Source organism: Petromyzon marinus, chromosome 29 (assembly GCF_048934315.1).
Source record: "Petromyzon marinus isolate PM22_M1 ecotype Great Lakes invasive population chromosome 29, UKy_Petmar_22M1.pri1.0, whole genome shotgun sequence".
In the NCBI taxonomy this organism is placed as follows: Eukaryota; Metazoa; Chordata; class Hyperoartia; order Petromyzontiformes; family Petromyzontidae; genus Petromyzon; species Petromyzon marinus.
Window position 1 is genome coordinate 4,033,902 of NC_133695.1, and position 17,832 is coordinate 4,051,733.

Here is a 17,832-nt window from a genome sequence, read left to right on the forward strand (position 1 = left end):
CAGGGGAGGGCCCAGGACCGGTTAAAATAAGCGTCACTGGTGTTGGCCATGAGCGGAATCGAACTCGGGTGGCCGGGTTCAGAGCGCAGCGCGCTAACCGCTACACTACCGCTCCCACACACACATACAGTATACACACGCACATGCGAACACGTGAGAATGATCAAGCTTCTGATGATGATATTCTAGGGCGCACAGTACCACATGATGGTGTTGCCACGTACGATGCTGCTGATGGGATGTGGTAAAACGTAAACTCACACCCACACATGATGATGATAACGAAATATGGGGCCACAAAGACAGATCTCCCGTATAGCCTAAACATAATTTTGTGAGCCAGGGAATGGGTGACCAGCACCACGTCAGGCCTCCTTTGTCTCCTTAGTGGCGATGTTTACACACCACACCAGGTTCTCATTTGAGGCTGAGTCGACCGAAGGGAGGCCCAGGATCGGTTCACTAGTGTTGGCCGTGAATCGAGCTCGGGTTGTCGGGTTCGGAGTGCAGCTCACTAGCCACAGACAACAAAACACATCCCGCTGATGATGTATATGGCAGCGCACACGCGCACAGACACACACGACCCTCCTGCTGATGATGATGATGGAATAGGGGACCGCTCACGCCTACAGTCACACATGATGATGATGCTGCTGATGATGATGATGACGACGCCGATGCTTGAGGTATGTGAAACCTCGTACTGTCACACATGATGCGACTGATTATGTTGATGCCGCTGACGATGATGATACGTGGCAACGTTCACCCCCACAGTCAAACATGACGGTGCTGATGATGCTGATGGGCTCTGGAATCGCCCACGCACTCACACACGACGATGCTGATAACGACGACAATATATAACAACGCTCACGCCCACAGTCACACTCAATGATGCTGATGATGATGCTGCTGCTGATGATGATGATGGTGCTAAAGGGCTCTGGGATCGCGCATGCGCACATCCGCTCACGCGCGCGCTTAAAAAGCCGTGGCTCCCTGCCGCCTCCTCATCTTCAGAGCTCCCGGCTCACATTCGGAGCTTTCGCGGGCGCCACCATCACCGCAGCACGCGCACGCACAGACACAACACCACCATCGTAACGCCGTAACGCCATCGTAACGCCATCATCATCATCAACATCGCCATCGACGCGGTCTTCCCGGCTGATGGCAGTAATCATGGCTCTCGTCGCCGTGTTCATAGCGACGGTCGCGTTATCTTCCACCGGTCAGTATACATTCACAGGGTATTCGTTCTATGTTATGGGTGATGTAGGCACTTCAATGTCGTGTGTGTGTGTGTGAGACATGTGGACATGTACGTGTACAGCCATTGTGTCAATCCACTGCTAGATGAGGCATTTCGTCTGCACGGCTGTGCGGGTCGTCGGGGATTATCTTGACCCTATTTCAGCACCCTGGACAGCGCGGGTTTTGGAAAGGCGGTGAGCGTTTGACGTGGACGCATAGAAGCGCAGTACAACAATGGAGGGGGGGGGGGTGGTGGTTGCTGTACCGCCCACCACGTAGAACCCCGAAGCCGCCTTTGGCAACCTGTTTGTGCATTGGTGGTCACCCCTTCCAAGCCTCATCTGGGCTCAAGCTCCTGCTTAGCTTCGCAGATCGGACGAGGTTGGGGGAATTCCGCATGGGCATGGTCACAGGATGTGTAAGAGACAGGCCAAGGGGCTCGGTAACCTGCGGCTCCAGAGCCGCATGCGACGGCTCTGTAAGGACTGCTGCTTCGTGACAGTTGCTTATTAAGGAGCAACACCGTCTCGCATTCACCACACAGTGCATTGAAATATTGAGGGGTTTTCTTTGTTTTGTACCGAATTCTATAAAAATGGCACCTCTTGTTATTTTGCGTTGCCGACCTCTGAGATAGGCAATGCTCGTTTACATGGACACAACAAGCCCCTCGTGTATTGTAGTCTCGAGTGCGCACGTGTATGTCTTTGTGGTATAGTGGCTGTTGTTGAGTGCGTGTTAGCGCCTTGGGCTACAATACCACATTGACCCCGGGGTGCGATTCCCGGTCACGGATAACATCAGTGGCGAGTGGTGTCTGAAACGGGGCTTGCGCCTCCCCTAGGTTGACTCGGCAAAAAAACGAGCACCTCATTGTGGTGCGTTGCAAGCGCTGGGCAGACCAAGGCAACCGGGCGTGGTGTCTGACTCACCAGCCCCAATAGTCTCCTATAAGCAATAGAGGGTTCCCTATCTTTCACCGGCTATGTGTTTAACATGTGAATGCACGCATAGGATCAGAGGTGTGTGTATATCACGTCGCAATACTGTACATATATGCACGATGCCTTTTGTGTGTTTATGCCTCTACATTATATTCATGTCTACACGTAGAATGCATACATATGCATTTGTGTATTTATATACGGATGGAATTGCAAAAAGGATCCCGTTTAACGCAGACAGTGATACTCCAGTAAACACGGAACGTTGGACCAACGTTGATCCAACGTTGGTGCAACGTTGGGCTCACGTTGGGCCAACGTTGCATGTTTACTGGGTCACCACGCCGTGCCGGTCGTCGGGATTATTTTCTATTTTTCACCATACTTCACCACGCTGGTGACATTGTTTTCACAGTGTACTAGGCTGTGCTTCATTTCAGCCGGAAAAGTCTGGAACGATGTGCCGGGAATGAGTTTGGCACCCGGCCAGCATCGATGCACGGGCGCCTGACGTTATGTGCCCCGTTCCAATAAACCTGTGTGTGGGTTTTATATTTTATTTCTTATTATTATTAAGGTATATAGGGTACACGATATATATGATCATTATAAAACAGGCGTGCGTTGTACTCGTGTGGCAGTGCCTTACGCCAATGGGCAGCATCCACACCAAGCCATGTTCCTTAGCAGCGTTCGGGAAAACATCGAGTGGGACAATAATCCCCGAGTCAAGGCGCATTCAAAAAGCCTTGCGCATGCTGAGCTCCGCGCTTGGCCAGATGTTATCGTTGGTAAGTGCACTCCCTCCGCGCCATTATCCACAGGTCCTTTGTGAATTGTTATTTTATTGAGTGCAAGAAGGGCCCACGGCAAAAGTCCGATGCCCGACAATAGACGCGAAACAATAGACGCCTTTCCCTAACGCATTCACCCCCCCCCCCCTTGTTTTCACAGCCTCAGCCCTGCCCGTGAGTGGAAAGCTATCCCCATCCGACGAAGCGGTGGGTTTTAATCTACGTGGGGATTTGAGAATGTCATCGTCGTTTGCAGCTGGGGGTTGGCATCGTCCCCCACTCCTCCATGATGCCGAGGGGAAATGGGCGAGGTTTAGGACTGTGGCTCATGCAGCTGCAATGGCTGCGTTGGGTACACGGTTCAGAATCAAGGCTGGCACGGCCCGGTTTTATTCATTCGGGTTTTAATCGGTTTTTATATAAAACCGGAGCACCTGGATCCTGCCCAAATCCGGTTTTATTAAAGTGAAGTCGGGATTTCAGTCGCACGCACCCATTAGCGGCGTTCGAGCCGGGGCCCGGGCTCAGCCGCCGTGCGCGTGAGTCACGCGCACGGCGGCATGGCCACGTCGACCGCTGCTGCGTCTGAGCGAAACTTCTCGACGATGAGATTTATCCATTCCAAGTTGAGGAACAGCCTGGCGCCCAGCACAGTCGAGAAGCTCGTCTTCATTAAGTCGAACCTCAACGCGTTCTACGACTACCCGACGCCCGACGAACGGCGACAACACCGAGTCGAGCGGCGAGAGCGACGACGAAGACGACGCGGTGGCGGACGACGAGGAGCAGGATTGAAGTGTGCACGAGACGCCGATAATAAAACCAGGTTTTAATCGGCAAAATCGGGTTTAATTCCATTAAAACCAATAACCCGATTTGTCGGGCAAAAAAAATCGTGTTTTTCCCAGTTCTGAATCAGAACTCCCCAGAGAGCCTGGCTGAAAGAGGTGTTCATGCTGGCTGAGAAAAAAGCGACAGGCCCACTCTCACCGTCTACAGCATCCCACGTCGGAGAATGAGGAGGCTTACCCGCAGCCTTCGCTCGGAGGTTCGGAGAGCCGTGAGGCGCTGACCAAGCATCCAGGTGTTACACCGGGATGCTTCGGTCAATTCCTTTTCAATGGGCGGTTTCGCTTCGTCTGCGAGGACAAGCGGAGTGCCCGGAGGAACCCACCACGAGAACGAGGGGACAGCACAGCTCAGATGCTGTGCAGATCAAGAGGGGACAGCACAGCTCGGATGCTGTGCAGATCAAACAAAATAAAATAAAAACCTGTAAACTATTTTGATTTTACAAGGTAAGGCCCCACTGAGCTATATAGCTCTTTTTCAGAAGCGATCTGGCCACAAATGATAGCTCAGCGAAGTGGCTTATCGCGTGGAAATGTATAGCAGCCAAATGCTCGAAACGCACGTGGAGGGAAAAACCGGAGGACCCGGAGAAAAAACTCTGGAAGTCTCGGAAATCTCTGGATGATCCAGCAATCCTTAGCGGTGGCTCACAGGTCGCGCCCCCGTCGCTGCCGCCACCGCCTACTGTGTAATGAATGCGCTGGCAAATGAAGATTATGGCTTTTGTGAAAAGCTGACTCGGTGTGCTACACGAGTGTACTGATCCTGACAAATCCACACTGTAACCACGGGGCTATTTATAGCCTCCAAGAGTTGGTAATCGCACTGAGCGCTTGTCTGTGTCTCTTTCCAACTGTATCTGCGTTTGCGTGTCTGTATTTCCCACTCTGTGCTTATCTGTTTTACTGTCTACCCAATTGTCTGGTCCGCTTGTCTGTTAATTAATATGCCAGTCTGTCCGTTTGTCAGTCCACGTGTTTGCATATCTGTTTGCCTATATGTATTCCAGCCTGTCATCCCATCTCTCTGTCTTCCCATTCGTCTGTCTTTCCACTCGTATGTCTATCTTGCAATCTCTCTCTGTCGGTCTTCATCTGCCTGCCTGCCTCTCAATCTATTTATCATATCTGTGCATCTGGCTGCCAAACCATGTCTCTGTGCCCATCCATCTAAATGTCCGTCTGTCTGTCTCTCTGCCTGTCCGTCTGTCCGTCCGTCTGCCTGTCCGTCTGTCCGTCTGTCTGCCTGTCCGTCTGTCCGTCCGTCTGTCTCTGTCTGTCTCTTGTCTGTCTGTCTGCGTGCACGTCGTGCAGGCGCTGAAGTGCATCATCGAGGTCCTGTCGGGAGCGCTGTCTCCCGCGCAGCCTCCCCCAGCAGCCAGCGCCGAGTGCATGGAGATCCTTCGTGGAGGCGAGCGCCGCGACCCCCGTTACCCCCATCCACAGGGGGTCGCGATAATCTCAACGGGCGCTCAGAATTGATTAGATTGTATCGTCCTTATGATCGTCAACAACACGAGCCATGCGATCATTTCCGTTGTTTTCTTGATTAATATCATCATATTCTTGGTTCTTTCGGTAAAATCACGCAGAAGGGAAACAATAAAATAGTAAAAAGATAAAACATTTTTTTTTATTATTTTATTGTTTCCCTTCTACGTGACTTTACCGAAAGAACCAAGAATATGAATCCCTGCAGTCACGAAAGCTTTAAATCAAAATTTAATATCATCATCTTAATATCGTCGATATGATTTGTCATCATCATCACCACCATCATGAGATACGTCGATCGCCAGTCAACGTCACAAACATCAACACAACCATCACATTTCGATTTAAAGCTTTCGTGACTGCAAGGATTCATCTTCTTTGGTTCTTTCGGTAAAGTCACGTAGAATGAGAATAAAATAATAAAATAGCACAATAAAATTCTCACGACGTTTCGGCCACAACACAAGTGGCCTTCTTCAGGTGAAAGGAACAAACCCTCAACTTCGTAGCTGTCCGTGGTGCTGAAGTTGAGGGTTTGTTCCTTTCACCTGAAGAAGGCCACTTGTGTTGTGGCCGAAACGTCGTGAGAATTTTATTGTGCTATTTTATTATTTTATTATTTTATTCTCATTCTACGTGTCTTTACCGAAAGAACCAAAGAAGACGACCATCACAATCATTTAATTAATTGTTGTTGTTGTTCTGCATCATTAATATCGTCATAGTGGCCACTACCAACACAACAACTGACACATAATCATCGTTATCATTGTCATCATGATATTTAAATGTATAGATCATCATCAGCACCGTCACCACGCTGATAACAATTGTAGACGATCATCATCGTCGTGATCAGCGTCACCACCACCATCACAGCCACAACGATGAACATCGCCACCATTGCCATCTGTCGCCACCTCGGCGTGACGAGAACGATGTCCCCCCCCCCCGACAGATAATCGAATCTCCACGCTGATCCACCAGCACGACCTCCTGTCTCAGCTGGAGGAGATCGCGGGCAGGGGCAACGCAGAGGAGCGCGCGGGGGCCGCTTCCACAGCAGTAGGCGCCAAGTACGAGCCGAGCGAGGAGCGGCAGGCGACGAAGGAGGAGGAGGATGAAGAGACACGAGTCGCCCACGAGGAGAAGGACAAGAAAGACGCCAAGAAGAAGAAGCAGGAGCAGCAGGAGCAGGAGAATGACGACGACGATGATGATGAGAAGGAGGAGGAGGAGAAGGAGGAGAAGGAGGGTGGCGATGACGAGACCAAATCTGGAGTGGGGAAGTCACGGGAGTTCCGCACGAAGGGGCCGGGGAGTGCCGAGCGCCGCGCAGGAGGAGCGGGAGGACGAACGAAGTGGAGCGGGGGCCGTGTCCGCGTGGAGCCGCGCCACGGAGAGGCTCCCCCCGAGAAGGCCATCGGCCGCGACTGGAGCAACGGGGAAGAGTCACGTGGACAGCTGCGCGGCGCTCCCGACACCGGCGACGAAGAAGAGGAGGAGGAAGAGGAGCGGTCCCCACACCACGAGGACAAGGACGACGGCGGTGACGAGCTGGCGAGGAGCGTGGGGACTGGCGGGGACGACGACGAGGTGCAGGACGCGGAGGAGGAGGAGGTTACGGAGACGCCGGCGCGTCGCGGAGACGAGAGGGCCCAGCGGGGTTCTCACGGCACGAGCGGCGTCGAGAGGAGCGCGGCGCGGGAGGCGCACGACGGCCGCCGCCGCCGCCCCGCGGCCGAGCAGCTGCTGGAGTACCTGGACCAGATCCGCCAGCGCCTGGGACAGAAGCAGCAGGAGCAGCAACAGGAGGAGCAGCAGGAGGAGCAGCAGCGGCGGCGCGGCGACTACGGCGGCAGGCACCCCGACAAGGGGGAGCCTCTCGTCGACAGGAAATCCGACAGCGAAGACGAAGACGACGAGAAGGTTGAGAACGAGACGCGAAAGAGCGAGGTGGGCGGCCGGCACGGCCACTACGAGGTGGAAGACGATGCCCGCGAGCAAGAGGAAGAGGTAGACGACGAGGACAACGACGACGAGGGAGAAGAGCAGGGCGGCGGCGAGGAGGTGTTTGGTGACGGTGTCGGCAGCAGCCACCGCTGGGCGGGGAAGGTCCACGCGGAGGGGCGGCCTGCGTGGGGAGCGGCGCACAGAGCCGCGGCGAAGGGCGACGAGGTGGAGGACGCGGCTAAGGGCGGCGACGAGGAAGAGGGCGACGAGGAGAAGCAGGAGGAGCAGGAGGAGGAGGAGGTGGGGCGAGGAGGTGGGAAGGAATGGGGAGGCGACAAGCGGGTCCAGGACACCCAGAGCCGCAAGCACAGCACACTGAACGTGAGTACAATAATCACACGGGTCGCTATCGTCATCGTCACCGTGATCAATCCGCTGCTGGATGGAGGTCTCCCCAACACACCGCCACCGTCACACAGGTTTCGTGCGATGCTAAAGTTCACCTGGGAACTGCACACGAGCTGATTCACATGGCCCCGTCTCCGTGTGGAACACGTGGAGACGGGGACGCGTGGATGCGTACACGTCTCCACGTGTTCGTGCACAACAGAATAAAGGTCTTTGGGTTAGATCGCGTAAAAAATATACAAACGTGTGGTTAACCCACCACCACCACCCGACACAGCCGATTAGTAGGGCTTGCCACGTGAACAAAACGTGCCGATTGGATATTACTTCGGCACAACGGGTGCGTTGGAGAGTCAACCCACGACACTTACAATTCGAGTACGACGCTTCGCCGGTGATTGCGACCAGCTTCATCGGGCGATTTGACACAATTGTGAAGAGGTCTTCCTGCTTCCGATCTCAAATAGAGTAAGACGAGTAGACACACAACGGAATGACATTTTATTCCATCAGTCTATGGTGGGCCCTCCTGTTTTCCAGGAAATTTTATTTAAGTTTAACACGTGGTAGGCTTTCGCGACCAATATCATCTATAATAGAGGGTTTTTTGGGTTAGATAGCGTAAATATAAAAAAAAATTGTCGTTAGACCCGCCACCACCGAACACAGTCAATTAGTAAGATTTGTTACGTAAACAGAACGTGCTAATGCGTTACTCAGGAATGAAACGGGAGGATTTATCCACAAATTTGGCTGTCGCCTCATGAAGCTAGTTGTAATTATTGGCGAAACGTCGTACTCAGATTGTAAATGTTGTGGCTTGGCTCTCCAACACACCGGTGTGCTGTACTAGTGACGAATTGGTCACGTTCTGTTTACGTGACAACCCCTTACTAGTTGGCTGTGTCGGGTGGTGGCGGGTTTAACGACACATTTATATATTTACGCGATCTAACCCAAACAAACCTCTATTATGGAGAATTAATTTAAAGCCCAGAGCTGTCGAAAGGTTTCCGGAGGCCCCGGAATAATCTGCCAGATAGTTCCCCACCACCGCCGCCACCACCACCGCTTCTTCCATTACACGGCTTCACTCCTTTGGCTGCCGCTCCATTCTTAGCCTCGGCCACTTCCAATGCTTTTTTCACGTACACACAGTTAGCTTTCACGTACACACAGTTAGCTTTTACGTACACAGTTAGATTTTCACGTACACACAGTTAGCATTCACGTACACACAGTTAGCTTTCACGTACACACAGTTAGCTTTCACGTACACAGTTAGTATTTCACGTACAAACAGTTAGCATTCACATACGCACAGTTCGCTTTCGTCGTGTGTATGGACGTACGTGTGTGTTGGACTTCTTTCGCACCGTACGCAGCCAACCGTGCTAATCGGATGCACGTGGGGGAAGGAGGACGGGGACGTCTGGAAGATCGGGGGGGGGGGGGGTCACCCCGCAGTCGCTCGATCGTTTTTGTTGTTGTCGCAACGTCTCCTTGTGCAGAGCAAACAGCTGCTGGAGCTGAAGGCCATGGAGCACGAGCTGGTGAAGATTGCCGAACGACTTGGGGAGCGACTGGGATGAGGCGCAGGAGACGGGATCGAGAAGAAGGAACAAAAGACGGGAACCCCCCCCCCAACACCCCCCCCCCCCACAAAATATCATAAGACATCGCGACCCGTCCAACGACATCACGACTCGTGCGACATCACGATTAGTCCGACATCACGACTAGTCTGACGACGTGACCTCACGACTAGTCCGACGACATCACGACTAGTCTGACATGGCGACTCGTGCGACATCACAACTAGTCTGACGACATGACGACATCACGACTAGTCCGACGACATCACGACTAGACCGACGACATCACGACTAGTACCACATCACGACTAGTCCGACGACATCACGACTAGACCGACGACATCACGACTCTTCGTACCGGCGGCGCTTGGAGGAGGAGGCGGCGGCAGCGGCGGTCTCCACCACGCGGTTCCGGGTGTTTCATGCCACGTGCAGGCGGCTTGTTTATTGACTAATTGGGAGCGACATTGGCCGTAGTTTTGTAAGGGGCTTCTTCCACTGCGTGGTGGAGTTTGAAAAGCCCACGCAGCTTCTCAGGATAATCCCGCATTTGTTTATTTTGAGATTCCGCCCGACTCCCCCATACCAATAATCCTATCTTTCTCAGTGCAGGTCTCCGTAAAGGTGTCATCCGTTATTGAAAGCCATATTTAGACTTCCAGAGTTCGATTCCTGGCCAAGGCTAACATCGGTAGCGTTTGGATATCTGAAACGCTCAGTGGGCGCCCTCCACACTTCGCACGCCGGGGTCAGCGCATGGCGCGGTAAAGGCGGGGAACCCAGAGGGACCGGCTCAGATATTGCTCACTGATGTTAGCCGTGGTCGGGAATCGAACTCGAGTCCGCCGGGTTTGTAGTGCAGCGCGGTGACCACTGCGACACCCCTCAACAGCCCTGTCCAATTATAATTGTCTCTTAATAACGATACCAACAGATCGTACTGTTGTGGGGAGCACGAAAATCACCGTGCTCTTTCCCCCAAGAACTGCGTCCCAAGCGCGTGCTACCGGCACCACGTGGCGAGGTTGAGCAAGGGGTGCGATCAAACCTCTTCACGGCCTGCAGCAGAGTGGCAGCAAAGTGGCCCCGGATGATGGCATCGTACTCGGCTCGCGCCTCTCTGTTGCCGTCCACGCGTCCATCTCACGCACAGTCGAAGCGGTATTTTTTTACATTCTAAACGGGGTTGAAATTTTGCCACGTCCACGTTTAGTGAAAAAAAACCAAAGTGAGAGTGATGGAGGCGGGGGGGAGGGGGGTTTGACGCAGTTATCGGTGAGCAGGCTGAGTCCGGTCAATTCACTGCGCTTGAGAACCTGCTTTCAACCACTTTTGATTCTTTATCGTACTTACCTCTTGCATCCCCGATTATCGCTGTAGACTACCCCCCGTGTTACCTGCAGCAGGAAAAACAGGCCGATGTGGAATTTGTGACCTCTTCCAACTCGGCTTGAGATGCAGAATCCAGTGGTGGGGGGGGGTCAGGGTTAGGGTCAAGGTTAGGTCACTTGGCTCCATAATTTAAGGTTGAGATTTCCCCCAAAACATTGTGGACATGAATTGCCAAGACATACTGTGCAGATTTTGAATCGCAAAGTAGTTTTATTTTTCTTCTAGTGAAAGTAATTTACTGTCATTGTGGCAGACACAGCCGCTACCCGGCTGCGGAATGACAACGGCGAGTAACTAAAGACCGCTGTCATTGGCAGTCTGTCAATCAGCAGGTGGGGTAAAGTGTAGGCACTCCCACCTCTTCCCAAGACGTACTGGCCAGCGTGGAAGAGTAGGCCACAACACCCTCTAGAGGGAGGCTCACTAGAGCCTCCCTCTAGAGGGGTGTAGGGGCCTCATCTATCGAGGGGCTCTCTGGAGCTCCCTCTAGAGGTCTAGTGGATGCCCTTCAGCCAGCAGGGGCCTGAGCAGGCAATTGCAGGGCTGTTGCGCCATCACGTGCTTCCAATTGGTATCCACGATCCAGCCTGCGGCAATTGTTCACGCCAACGTCGCTGGTCTTGAGCCAAAGGTGTAAGATCCCTTCTTTTCTATGATGCCCCCCACTCCCCGGGTCTTTAACTTCCTAACGCGGCGACGCCCGACCGCTGACACTTCCTGCCAATCACCGGCCAGCAGCTCGTTTGACGGTGAGGGCCCAGCGGACGAAGTTGACGAGACGGAGCTGGCGAGGGAAGCTGTCGATTGCCCAACACGTGGCACCGGATGAAGCTAGTGCGGGGCCTGTAGCATGTGTAGCTACTTTTGCAACTAAGATAATCCGGCACTGGTTGAAGCGGATGCGTGGCTTTGTTCGTTTGCTACTGGCATCACTTTAACACGTTGCAACGGAGAGGAGGGAGAAGTTTTGTAAAGGAGTAGCAGCCCCCCCCACCCCCCCCCCCCCCCCCCCCCCCCCACTGTGAACGTGCATGCCCGTTGAAATATCGCGCATTAGATTTGCCCCCGGCTTCATAACCTTGTGGGGGAAACCGCATCCCGTCAATTGTCCAAGTGATTAACTCGGCTCTTTTACAGCAACATGCAATGTGTGGGCGCCACGGTGGCTAGGAGATGTTAACTACCTCGCCTGGTATACAGGAGGTCTTGTGTTCGATCCCGACCCTGACGCCTGCTGTATATTTGGAGTTTGCGTGTCTCTCCCCGTGGTCGCGTAGATTTTTCGAGTGGATCCTGCGGGTTTTCCCTGCGGATTTAGAGTATTTGGCTGCTCTAAATTTCCACGTGATAAGCCACTTCGTTGAGCTATCATTTGTGGCCAAGGTCGCTTCTGCGAAAGAATTACATAGCTCAGTGGGGCCTTACCTGGTGAAATAAAAAAATGTTTCAGTTTACCAAGGTTCCCGCTCGATCCGCTAACGGAGAGCCGAGATTAACGGGCCCCCCCCCCCTTTTCATAGCGCGCACCAGCTAAGTGTGCAGGCGGTGCAACTGCGCCGGGGCCCACGGGACCGGAGGGTGCCCAGACGCTGGGCTGTGAAGAGTAAGAGGGGGACAGGGAGGGAGGGGGCAGGGGGGGGGGCCTTGTGATTCCGTGCACCAGCCAGCGCCCACGCTCATCACGCTATGCCACCTGCGCAGCTGAGCGCGTGCGTGCGATCCACGTGCATGCACGTGGATCGCACGCACGCGCTCGTTTAAGAAAATCGCCACTGTTCGTGGACTGTCGCGGCGAGGGCTGTTAGCGATCGCCTATTAAGGTCAGCACACACTCGGATGAATGAAGGGGGGTTAAAGTAACCAACGCCGTGCTGACCGCATTCGTCTTCCCCTCCCCCCCCCTTGTCCGACGTTCACGGCCGGAGCCGCACCAAGTGCCGTGCTCATTTTAGGCCGAGTCTACCTGCACGGCGGTGCGGGCCAGGTTCGGGTTGCGAGCGCCACCGACCTCGAGGCGTTATCGTCACGTGACGCGGAACCCCCCCCCCCCCCCCACAGTCGACTGGGACCATAGGGCAGCTGGCGCCCACGAGGCCACGCAACGCCTCGCGTGGGCGACAAAAGTCGCGCACGAAACCCCCGTCCCCGTATCTCTCTCGGAGGTGGGACTCGGCCTGACGACCACCCCCGCTGCGCGGTGTGCGGACACAGCAGGGCAACGATGCACTTGACACTGGGCCTCTCCACTCCACACACAGAGAGACCGGCGGTGTGTTACGCGTCCACGTTTTTGCATCTGCCATGCGCACCTCCAATGCCTCCCCCCCCGCCCCCTGCAATTCACGCCAATCCTTTCAAGAGCACGTTTCCAGCTCGCTGTAGCGTTTCACGATAATTAACAGGTTTTTTTTTTAACAACCCGCGTTCAAGCAACCTCCCCTCCCGCAGGACCGGTCGTATATAATCCAGAACACGTTTTGTAACAAGAAAAACACCAAAAAAACCCCGCCACTGCTTTTAGGACCGTGTAACTTGCTCGCCATGTGCTGCGACTCGGCTGTTCGACCAATTTCCTAAGAGCTTCCAGCACCACACGCACACCTTTTATGCAAGTTGATTATTGTTGTCCTGGATTCCACGGGGGGGGGGAGGGCTGAGATGAATTAAACGCTCGTTTTAATTAAGCAAAGGGCAGAGCAGTTTTTGCTCCCAATGTAAAGTCTCCAGGCACGGCGGGCGTCGCTTCACAAATTGCCGCGTGACTCGATGGCCGATGTCAATTTTAATGATTTTATAGAAGGGCTACAAAAGTTCAAATTTGCCACCACAAATGTTAAGTCTATACTTTTGAAATGTGCGTACCCTTTGTCAGTCCTCTCCCGGATGGAAGGCCTGCCAACGCTGCGTCAGTCACTTGTCTTTGACCATACTTCACCATATCGGTCAGTAGAAAGAAGAAAACAAAAACCCTCACTCACATTTTAAATGTCACGCCCAGAGATTTCATCGCTTTCGCTCATTTGGGCAAGGGTCGGCCCGAACGTTCCTACCGCATTGCCCCCGTGCTACAAACAAAAACCCAGCAGGTTTAAATAATAAACACACGCGCGCGCCCTCTGTGGTTACTCGCATCAGATCTGAGAACGCGTGCTCCACCAGGTCAGTGGTGGGTCCCGTTATTCGCCCGCAGGCTCCAGCCCTCCGGTGCCCACCGCGGTGGCCACCAGCCACACGGCCGGCTCCCTTCGCCAGACCCATGCCCTGCTGGAGGTGACGATCAATCCCACCTTTGCAAGCTGCTCCGCACAGCCGGCAGGAACATTGGGGAATCGGATCCAGCTGTCCCCGCCGTGCTGGTCAGCCTCTGGCGAAGCTGTGGTTGTCAATTCACGGCGTACGTTGAACTTCTTTCGCACACCGTGCGTGTTAGCCAACCCACCACGAGCGTCGTTGTGGGCCATCACTTACATTACCCTGGGGCTGCGCCCATTGTAAACCTTTATAAATAGTTTGCCTTTAGATGCTGACCCCCCCTCCCCTTTTCCTGATGACGATTGCTTGTGTTGCGATCGAAACGTCGTAGGATTGTTTTGTTACTTTCTTTGAACATATCTACGCGACTTTACCGAAGACCCAAAGAATACAAAAAATCAAGTTTTAAAGAAGCATATCTCTATGTAGATGTATACTGTATCTCACACTTTTGTCTGCATCTGTAACGAGAGGGTAATCGGACTGGACATTGAACATGAATTCGCAGCAGGGCATTTGAGCCACCTTGGGGAAGACAGCCTGCCCGTCCACGAAACATTCCCAGGGGGCCACCACCGAACCTCGCTGTGGTTTCTGAGTCGCTCGCATGGACGTGCACGCTTGTGGTAACGATGTGAATGGCTCCGTCATCGAACACACACACACAAACAAAAGTCAGCGCATTCGTCAACCAACACCGTGGCTTTGAAAGGGAACAGGCGACGTTTCGGGTTTCTAGCGCGCGCCCTGATAATGATTGTTTAAGGGCGCTTTGTACATCTAATTATTATTGTTAATGAGCCTTTATAGAACATCGCGTCGTCCCATTTTATATTTTTTCCTTCTCAAGGCCACAGTGTTAATGACGAATGTGCGGTTGTTGTTAATTGTGCGCCACTGCTGACAGAGCTACCGGAACAATAGCATCAAATAGTTGTGATGTGAATCTTTTTTTGCTGTGGTTGACGCACTTAACCCCATTAACCAAAGCGACACGATGTTGCTGTTTTTAATGGGTTTTTTTTTAAACACCTCTGAGGTGGCTGGGTGGCTCTGCGAGTCAACAGTGGTGAGCCGGCACTACCCAGCAAACATGATAACGTTCGACCAAAGGTTGACATGTGGTTAAACTAACGTTCGACGAATGTTAACATGTCGTTGAACGTTCGCCCAACGTTGACATGTGGTTGAACCAACGTTCGACCAACGTTGACATGTGGGTGAACCAACGTTCGACCAACGTTGGCGTGATTGAACCAACGTTCGACGAACGTTGACATGTGGTTGAACCAACGTTCGACCAACGTTGACATGTGGGTGAACCAACGTTCGACCAACGTTGTCGTGATTGAACCAACGTTCGACCAACGTTGACATGTCGTTGAACCAACGTTCGACCAACGTTCGCCCAACGTTCCAAACGTTCAATCTTTAACTTGGCCGTTACGTTCCTTGTGATTGGTTCACGTAAACCCTGCAACCACTAGAGGCGCTACACTCCCTACTGCTGATTCTGAATGTTTAAAAAAAAGATGATTTCATGGAATCGTTACCACATCGTGGCAATTCATCGAGTCGCAGAGAGGAGGGAGGGAGGGGTGAAGTTACATTCCTGATAATGATTATACGAACCCTTCAATTCACATTCCAAAACTGCACGAAATAATTAAGCATCGTATGTACTTCCCATCCATCAACACTCTAATCGTTACTGTACCTACCCCATATATATATTTGAGCAAAAATAAGCATGTATGTTTGTCCTGCATATAAAAAAGTGACATGTTTTATCCGTAACATCCATAATAACCACGTGCTGCTTCTGAATGATCATTAACGAACTGCGTGTATGCCAGGATACGCTTATATACCAGGGGTGGGGGGAGACCCTCTGGCCCACGGGCCAGATTCGGCCCGTGGCTTCATTTCACACTGCCCGCGAGGGTTGCCACCTCCAAGGTAACAAAAACACTGGGACATATCCATGGGAAGAATATCTCCCATGAATAAATACACGTTGATGCATTGTCTAGAGTGGTATATAACTGTGCAAATTACAAAAACCGGGCTATTTAATGTCCTGGGAAGTTATTAAAACATTTCAGGATGGCTACAACTCCGAAAAATCCAGGATGGGTAGCAACGCCATGGCCCGCGGCCGCATGAGACCTGCCAATTTAAAACGGCCCATGAATATATATATCCATTACTGCAGGCATCGTAGCCATACTAATTGGATACTCGAGGGGCATATTTATTGAGCTCCCCAACAACATTGCATTTATTTGTTATGCACATTCATCTCTTGCTGTCTCACCGAGCATTTTCAAGGTCGCGGCTGAACTTTCAGTATGTGGAACGCGACCAGCAGCTCAGCCAGAGCGCGAGGTATACTGGTTGGTGTGCCGAGTGCGGAAATATATTCCGAGTCTCTCACCCGGACAAACCGGATTGAAACGAAGGCCCGGCGGTAATTATTTTTCACCTTATTATTGGATAACGCCGAAAAAGATGGGCGTTATTAACACGTGGGTTCCACAAGAGGGGAACGAAAAATTCATTTTGGCTCCCAAGTTAAGGGGAAAGGTTCCCAAACCCCACCCCTGGTTAACGCAAGCCGATTGTGATGCTCGTGTACTATCTCCATGTGTGCGACGCCGTCGAACCTAAACGCACCCGCGTCGTCATATGCACCTAAAACCTCACCCACCCCCCGCGTATGTTAACCACCAGGCATCCACCTTTGTCCGCGCGTCTGTCTCGCGTAGAGTGTGTGCGCACGCAATGTTACGAAGCACGCACGATTGATTAAAAGTGTAAATTGACTAAAAGCCTCGTGGGCGGCGTACCTTCGTACGAGCCAAACGATGCGTGCGAGTGCGTGGTTTATGGATTATTGAACGCGTGGCGAATGCACTCCTCTGGGGCCCAAGTCTCCGTCTCCTTCGTATATCTGACCGCACATAAAATGAAAGTATTCTCAACACAATCCATGGGCCCCACAGCTTTCTGGGAGTAAAGTAAAAATCTTTGCTGCTGAAATTAATAACTCCCAGAGGGCCGTGCGGGCAAATGGTTGTGTAAATACTATTTTTTTTATGTGGAGAGACATATACGAGACGTTATCTGCTTACATATTTTGCAAATCAGAATTCGAACGGAGGCTTGCCGTGGTGGATGGCAAGGACTGGAGTACGCACTGTACTGAATTGCCCTGAAGTTGTGCCGACTGCAGGGATTACTGGTTGGGGTTTGTAGGTCACTGGCTTCCCCACTTCGGCGAACACCCCGCGTTGTCGCAGCACGCTTAGTCATAATATGGAGAACACACCAGGGCTGGAGTTTTATTTATAAAAACGGACACGGCTCACAATGCGAATCTTAACTCGCTCAATCGCTTTTCGACACCGACGCGCGCACAAAGCAGAAATTAGATTATGTGATGTTTGGGGGCAAGTGAGATAGTGGCCAGAGCAACTGTTATCAGCTATTCAATCTGTATGGTTCCTCTGCGATATATATAAAAATAAATTACACCGCCTGAAAACGTCACCGATTATATAATTTCTTTCTTTAGGGCAATGTCATCGACAGATGTGTTCTTTTGTGCTCATACATCACGGCTATTTTGTGAAGTCAAAATCAACGAGTCGCAACCACTGCTTCTCCATAACCCTTTCGGGGAGCGGTGGTGCCAGAAGTTTTAAGCGCTCTGTGCTCTGAACCTGGCTGACACGAGTTCGCTTCCCAGCCACGGCTAACATCAGTGGCGAGCGATATCTGAACCGGCCCTGGATACACCCCCCTCCGCCCCCCCCCCCCTATATCTTCACCAACCCATAAGAACCAGCGTAGTGAAGTGCGCTCACATAACCCCCACGACGAACAC

General features: G+C 52.4%; 1 protein-coding gene across 1 annotated transcript; it reads left to right on the forward strand.

Annotated features, from left to right (window-relative positions):
- Window positions 1-950: 950 nt before the first annotated feature.
- On the forward strand, window positions 951-17,495 carry LOC116947327 (uncharacterized). The gene is made up of 5 exons (XM_032962928.2): window positions 951-1,237; window positions 3,159-3,205; window positions 5,164-5,260; window positions 6,302-7,677; window positions 9,216-17,495. The coding sequence occupies exons 1-5, from the start codon at window positions 1,177-1,179 to the stop codon at window positions 9,294-9,296; spliced, it is 1,662 nt and encodes a 553-aa protein (XP_032818819.2). The 5' UTR covers window positions 951-1,176; the 3' UTR covers window positions 9,297-17,495.
- The last annotated feature ends 337 nt before the right edge of the window (window positions 17,496-17,832 follow it).